The following is an 8127-nucleotide window of genomic DNA, read 5'->3' on the forward strand; positions in this document are numbered from 1 at the left end:
TGTGTTTGCTAACAAAGGAACCCTCCTGCTCAGCTGAGGTAGGACCTGCTAAACTGTGAGCACATTTGGCCACAGCTCACACCAACCTTTAGATGCTGCACAACCCGATGAGCAAAATAGAAAAAATAGCAGTTGTGTTTATTAGGGCTTTGTAGATGAAGAGATAAGAGCTTAATTTAGATTCATTCCACGTGACTTTGCTATAAAGGGTCATCTTCAAGAGAGAACAATCTGCGCCAGCAGGACACACCAGCATCCTCACCCAGCAGCAGGACCCTCTCCAGACTGCTAGCACACCAGGATACTCTTGGATACAGGGAACCTGGTACCCAGCAACACTGCATGGACAGATAATGGGTAATACAGACCTGCGACCTTAATGAACCTGCCCAGCAAGTCATTCCCAAAGGCAGGTGTGGGGACACTGCTGAAATGTGTCACTGGTTCCAACTGACCTTGCAGGGCAGTGAAATGATGGGGGGGGAAGTGTAAACTGTCACCACATCTGAATAATGCTCATGAAAAATCTAGTGTAAGGTTTTTATCCTACCAGAGAGCACAGCTTATGTATCAAGAAACATCCTCCCCTCCATTTACTGTTTTTCTAAAAGTGAAGGGCCAGTTTGAGCACAAGAAGAGAACATGGAGAAGTTCTGGTTAAACACAAGGAAAAATGTGTAGGGGCAGTGAAATCCCCAAGGCAGTGGTTGGAGCTGGTGCTGCTCCCAGAGCCTGGGGCAGGGGGGAGTCCAGGGGTCCCTTCCCAACTCTGTTGCTCTGGTCCTGCAGCTCCTCAGGGCCTCTCCACAGGTAAGAATGGACAAGGCTGAAGTGTAGGGACACTGAGAGAAAACCCAGTCCCTGCCCTAGGAAGACACAACTCACCCTCCAACCTCAGCTCTCCTTGTTCAGCTAAACACACATTTACATCTAATAGGACAACTTAAATAAAATTTCTTTATTTATCCTCTTTGTATGAAGTTACGTTTAGAAGTTTTATTTTACAATGTTCCAGCTCATTACATTTGGTAAACCCAGGAAACAGGTATTTTTAAGGTGTCCATGACTTGGACAGTCACTGAGTCACAATGAATCCACCTTTGTTGTCAGGGAGGTGATCAGAACGTCCTGTCCAGGGGGTGGGAACAGATATAGGCTCTCTTTTCCAGTACCTGCTTTGCAGCTTTTTTAATAAAGTCATCCTGGTTTTCTTCTACATCTACGGAGAATCAGAAGGAAAGTTACCAGAAGGACCCTAAACCCCTTTTCCACGTTTCTTTCAGAGAAGGTTTTAGAATAAAAATGCAAGTATCTGCCTTTCTGTGCCAGGAGACAACGTAACATTCTCTTGTAAGAAAACAGATTCTCACAGACTGATCCCACAGAGGTCAGTGCTCAGCCAAGCAGCTCAGATGCCTCCTAGTTACCCAGTATCTCTGTCCACAGCCTTTCCTGCTCAGAGATCTCAAATCTCCCCACAGAGACATGACACGAAAGGATGGGTTCCAGCAGGTACCAGCTCAGTATCTCATCCCCATGACAAGCAGAGCAAAAGGGGCCTGGTGGTCACGGCACCATCACCTACTTCTGCTTAGTCTGAGAAAGCCATAAAAGTAAAAAAAACCCCACATACTGTATAGAACTTACATTTTTCTAGTTGAGACATGGCATAATTGTTCTTGAAATAGGCTTCTGTGCAGAAGATATTTGTAAGCAGCACCTGAGAACAGCAGGAAATGCAGGTAAAATGAGTGACTGAATTTCATAAAGTGTCATAAACCCAGTGTCTTTACCCTGCAGGATTGTCCCGTGACCCAGGAACGTGCTGAGCTCAGTGCTCCCTTCCCCAGAGCTGGGAATCACCCCTCACTGACACTTGAGAGAGAGACACCCACACAGAGCAGCACACACAGTGAGACAGGACACACAGAAACACACACAGACACATGCACTGACATGGCTGCACCCACACACAGACACACCCCCTGAGACACATGGGCACAGGGACATGAACACAAACATGGGCACACACACTGACAAACATGGGCACATGGGCACACCCACATGGGCACAGGGACATGAACACAAACATGGGCACATGGGCACACCCACATGGGCACAGGGACATGAACACAAACATGGGCACATGGGCACACCCACATGGGCACAGGGACATGAACACAAACATGGGCACATGGGCACACCCACATGGGCACAGGGACATGAACACAAACATGGGCACATGGGCACACCCACATGGGCACAGGGACATGAACACAAACATGGGCACATGGGCACACCCACATGGGCACAGGGACATGAACACAAACATGGGCACATGGGCACACCCACATGGGCACAGGGACATGAACACAAACATGGGCACATGGGCACACCCACATGGGCACAGGCACATACAAACACAGACAGGGACATACACACAGTGACATGGACACACACCCACATGGGAAAACACACAGGACCACAGTGACATGGACACACACCCACATGGGCACAGGCACATACAAACACAGACAGGGACATACACACAGTGACATGGACACACGTGGACATGGACACACTCACAGACACCCCCAACACACACACACACACACAGAGACAGACACAGGCTGGCACACAGACATGGTCACACACATGGACATGGACGGACACATGGACACACCCACCCACACATGGACACGTATCCACACGTGGGCACACACAGACACACACACACAGGAACACAAACAGGGGCACTCAGACACATTGGGATGCACATGGATGCACCCACACATGGGGACAGGGACACACACACAGGCACACCCTACCACCTTTCCTACCGCCCTGCAGTCTCAAGGCCAGTAAAGACAAAGGTTACACTGACCTGTACCAGCAATAACTGGCACCACAAAACTTTAAATAAAACTAATCTACGACCTCCTGCATGTCACTTTCAACAAATTGCTTGACAAGAATGTAGTTATATGCTATTATTTATCAATGATTACATGGAAGGAGCTTGGGAAGAACTTCATGTGCAAGCAGGTTTAAGAGAAAATGCAGATCTTTGGTTACCTCAGAACTGTGCATGGAAGTGTTGCAGTATTTGAACACAGTAAGCTGGATGTTCAGAGCCCCCAGCAGCAGCAGGTGTGGGTTGTGCACTGCTGCACCACGTTAGAAACACTGCTGCACTGAGGCTTTTGCAGGAGAGTTTGCTGTGGCAAGATACAAATTCTGACCCATTGCAGAAGGCAGTTGAGGTGCCATGAAATCTTTGTCAGGCAGGCCCTGCAAGGGCTGAGCCAGCAGCCTGACCTGCCCGCTGGGTCAGAGCAGCTTCCTGACAGCAGCGTGTCCCTGCAGCCTGGCAACAGCTGAGACAGGACAGGCCACCTCTGAGGGCAGAGGGAGCCACCTCACTGCAACACCTCGTGAGGCTGAGGGTGACAGGCCCTGCTGGTCACACTGGGTGACCCACAGGCCACAGATAGGAGCTCAAGGCCACCTACTTCATGGTCGTGGTTCCTCAGGCCGATGCTGATGGAGCGACTGGCTCTGGAAATGGCTGCAGTCATGGCATAAAGGTTAATCACTATATCTGCCACTCTCTTCAGAACCAGCTGCTCATCCACTATTGTCTAGAAGAGAAAAATTTATTATTAGCTCATAGTTCATCAATTTAAAACTGTAACCTAAAATTTTTTTTATATTCTGTATTCAGATTCACTGAATTCTGTATTCACTCCTTAGCACAGACAGGAAAACTGCCACACAGAATTTCTAGTTGAAAGTGTTGGATTAATCACGTTCCACCTTGTAACTGTTTGGCTGCAGCCAACTGTAAAATTGCTGTGTCTTGAAGCCACTTCAGTAAATGCCAAAAATCACTTCAAGTAACAAATAAATTAAGCCTGTTCAGAAATGTCCTGGGCAAAGTGGCACGAGGCAGGACCCAGTCTGAGAAGCATTCTCAGAACACAGCAGATTTAACTGCCACAAAACTGAAAATGCAGGGCAGTCCAGGTTCAGTCTCCCCTGTTTTACCTACTCCCCTTTTGCACAGCATCATCACAGAGCTGTTTGCTGCACAACGTGGATGAGCACATCCAGTGCTGCTGTAGCTCTTAATTTAGGAAGAGGGAACTGCTCCCAGCAAAGTACTTGGTCACTGAAGCAGGTGGGATTTGTGCTTAGAGAGGTGTTTGTTTGCTTGTTTTTTAAACAAAAGTTGTCTGTTACATCCAGTGTGGAATTTCAGCCTCTTTACTAACTAACATGCAGTAGAAAGGTGTTGTTCAAAGGAGGGTCTGGCTCTTGCCACATCAGTCCCCTCTAGATCTTAGTGAGGCCACTTGGGTTGAGGATAAACTATTTGATAACAAAGACAGCAAAAAAAAAATACTACTTACCTTGCCAAACCTACTTAGCAGGCCTCTCACTGTAGTTCCAAAATAATAAATGTTTTCTTCAAGTTTCTTGCCACTTTCCTATAAAATAAAACAGAAAAATGCAACAACTGGAGTATAAGGGTTGAAACAAGCACCCCCACCCCCCCAAGCCAGGGCCCTTTGCAGGAGCTGCCCAGCCAAGGAACCAGCACCTTGGGTGGCACAGCCAGACAGGACCTGCTGCTGTGCCCAGGGGTCCTGGGCTGTGTCTGCAGGAGGCCAGGACTGCTGGTGGGTTTAGCAGCCAAGAGACAAGAGTTCTCTACTGCAGCATAAACTAGTCTTCCTTTTTTTTTTTTTTCTGCTTAATTAGGCAAGACTGAAGTACAGCAGGACACTGCAGAGGTCTGGAATCAATTCCGAGTGATCAACACGAAGGAACAATGCACACCAACAACAACCCACAGGCAACTGCTGCCACTGAAGAAAACACCCATGTTATCCCCCAGGTGTGTCCCCCACCACAGGAACAAACTTCCTTCTGAAAAAATGGCAGAGGAATTTTCTGCTAACTACAGTGTTTATTACCAACATCTACTCGATCACCAGAATTCCCTTCTAAGTTGACCTTTCACCACCATCCTTTTTCTTCTGAGCTAAAACATGAGAGAATTTCCATATTTACCCAAAAGGATTATAAAATGTTGCTTCTTTTCTGAGGGGAAAAAATCCCTGTTTAGATGCAGCCCTGGTATCCTGAAGCCCAACTAACATGAAATTTTTCTCTTGACAAGGACTGTTTTTTACTATTAGTCCAGTTTGCTGCTGAAAGCCAGACAGGCATGATTTTTCTACATAAAATAGGCATTAAAATTTTCTAAATGCTACTTTGGTAACTTTTCAGTATAGGCTCCTGTTTAGTTCTGCACAGCAAACCTAATTCTTACTCCAAGTGCTGCAGGTGATGAAAACCCTGAAAATCAAGCTTACCTGGTAATACCACAAGAATTCACCAGCAGTCTCAAGTTCTGGCATTAAGCAGGAAGGACATTTCCAGTGTCCTATTTGACTTTCATTAATTCATAAACACAACTAATTCATGATGCTGGTTCTTGGAATAGGAATGTAAGTGGGTTTGAAGCTATTGAGAGGAAATGTGACCCCAGCCTGTCAGAAAGGCCAGAGCTGCTGCAGTTCCAGCAGTCCAGCCAGATGCTCTGGTGGCTTTTTCTGGCAGGAGATGCTGTATCCTTCACCTTTCCTTGGTGAAGGGAGCAGGATTAGCAAGTCCTGGCAAATCCTCTTACCCTTGTGCCTGAAATACCTGACCTGGAGGACAGCGGTACATGGACTGGACAGTAAAAATACTTTTGTTACAGATCTTCAAATCATTAACAAAACATCATTTGGAAAACACACCTCACCTTTTTCCTATGAAAGGATCATGAATCATTGGTCAGAAAATACTAAGTGATTAAGTATGTGTGTATAGTTCACAGAAATTCATACCTAAAACTGCTTCATTATTAGACAAAAGTACTGATATAACAGATCATTACAAACAAAGCCTGAAGCCTCAATTTATACAAACTTCTAAACGGGATGTAAAGCTGGATTTGATACAAATACAGACTTGGAGCAGGCTTCACTGTACCTTGATGGGTACCCATCTGACATCTAGAACTAACTCTGTACCCCTGAAAAGGGGGTACACCTACTGGAGTGTGTGACCCTCACTGTTCTGAGGCACAGGCTTCGTTTTGCACTAAGAGGGTATCAAGTTGTGACACACAGTGAAAGGCCAGTGCTGGATCCAATCCCAAACCTGTGTCCCCCTTACCTGGAGGCTGGGATGCACCACTCCATGATCACCAACCAGCCCCAAATCCACTTTTCTGCCCATTGTGTCCCGTAATCTGTTTATAAACTCCCCCAGGGCCACTCCCACGTTTCCTTTCTTGATTTCTCTGAAATGGACAAACCACAGTTGTGAAAGGCCACGTCCTGGTTGCAGGGGAAGGTTCAGATATTCCAAATGCTTCACCAACACCCCTGCAGTTTGTCTAGGAATCAGCAATTCTTCTGATCCATTTTACTATCAAGCCTGGACCTACCAGCCCACCCCAGGTGACTGCTGTTCAGTTCCTCTCAAAAACACTCACAATCAACTCCTGAGACCAGATACAGACTCAGTCTTAGCAAAAAAACTTTGCTATAAGATCTTGAGTTATAAAATTTTAATTACTGGTCTGTAAGAAAGAGTTTTACACCACCTGGAATGTAAGATAAAAGGTAATAAAGTCCAAGATTTGTAAAGCTATAAAACACCCAGTTAAAAAGAAAAGACACCTCTGTAACATTTAGCTGCTCTTCAGACAGATAATACACTGAAACAACCTTTTCCTATGGTTTCGCTTCTGAACTAGAGTTAAACAGTTCTCAGATTCTGCTTAGTGACTTAGAAACTCTTAGCAATAAAGCAGAACATACTTAATTTTGTCAGTTAAGATCCTGCCCGCGTGTTGCAGCCCCGTCAGAGCGATGTACAGACGCAGGATCTCGTTTGTTCCCTGTGGAAAACAAGATACAAAGTGACATCAGTACCAAGTGCCAAGTATTTTTAGTATTTTAAAAAACCTCTTGATGGGCTGTGCTTATGTTTGTATGTTTTCCTTTGGTCCTGAAATTGGTTTTAAAAGACCCAAGGAAGAGGTAGGAGAGCAGGAGCCATGAGGCTTGATGAGCAAGGAGCTTCTGGGCACAGTTAGATTTAAGAACAAGGTACAGAGAGTGGAGCAGGGCCAGGTGTCCTGGGGGGAGCACAGACAAGTGGCCAGAGAAGCAAGGGATCAGGAAGGAAGGGCAACACACAGAGAGAGTTTGACCTGGCCAGGGGTGTTAAGAACAACAAGAAAGTTTTCTACAGGAAGACATGGGAAACTGGGCCCACTTCAGAAGACCTAGAGGCCTGGCCATGCAGGACATGGAGAAGGCTGAGGTGCTCAGTGACTACTGTGCCTCAGTCTTTACCAGCAAAGGCTCTGGTTACACCATCCACGTTAGAGAAGGTGAAGGCAGGAACTGTGAAAAGATTTCCCCACTGTAGGAGAAGAGCAGGTTCATGGCCACCTGAAGGACCTGAAGGTGCACAAGTCTATGCAGGGTTCACCCACAGCTCCTGAAGGAACTGGCCAACAAAGTTTGCAAAGCCTCTGTCCATTATACTTGAAAAGTCCTGGCAGTCTGGAGAGATCCCCACTGACTGGAAAAGGGGAAACATAACTCCCATGTTTAAGAAGGGAAAAAAGGAAGATGCAGGGAATGACAGACCAGTCAGTCTCACCCCTGTGCCTGGCAAGATCACAGAGCAGTTCCTCCTGAAGGCTCTGAAAAGGCACATGGAAAGCAAAGGGGTGACTGGTGACAGCCAACACAGCTTCACCAAGGGCAAATTCTGCCTGACTAATTTGGTGGCTTCTACAGTGGGGTCACAGCTTTGGTTGACAAAGAAAGAGCAATGTCATCTACCTGGACCTGTGCAAAGCTTTGGACACTCTCCTGCATGAGATCATGGTATGAAACTGGAACAGTACAGATTTGATGGATGGAGCACTTGCTGGGCAAGGAACTGGCTGGATGATTGCAGTCAAAGAGTGGTGATCAACAGCTCCACGTCCAGATGGAGACCTGTGAGGAGTGGTGTCCCCCAAGGGCTAGTACTGGGACTGGTGCTGGT

General features: G+C 46.6%; 1 protein-coding gene across 1 annotated transcript in view; it reads right to left on the reverse strand.

Moving 5' to 3' along the window:
- Positions 1 to 1118: 1118 nt before the first annotated feature.
- Positions 1119 to 8127, reverse strand: part of ACAD9 (acyl-CoA dehydrogenase family, member 9) — a 25669-nt gene continuing 18660 nt past the window's right edge. The window contains exons 13-18 of the mRNA XM_010008861.1: positions 6882 to 6961; positions 6232 to 6358; positions 4413 to 4490; positions 3513 to 3641; positions 1648 to 1720; positions 1119 to 1219 (exon numbers count right to left, since the gene is read on the reverse strand). Coding sequence (XP_010007163.1) covers positions 1119 to 1219; positions 1648 to 1720; positions 3513 to 3641; positions 4413 to 4490; positions 6232 to 6358; positions 6882 to 6961 — 588 coding nt within the window. The remainder of the gene's footprint in view (positions 1220 to 1647; positions 1721 to 3512; positions 3642 to 4412; positions 4491 to 6231; positions 6359 to 6881; positions 6962 to 8127) is intronic.

This window comes from Chaetura pelagica, unplaced genomic scaffold, assembly GCF_000747805.2.
Source record: "Chaetura pelagica isolate M959 unplaced genomic scaffold, ChaPel_1.0 scaffold52, whole genome shotgun sequence".
Lineage (NCBI taxonomy): Eukaryota > Metazoa > Chordata > Aves > Apodiformes > Apodidae > Chaetura > Chaetura pelagica.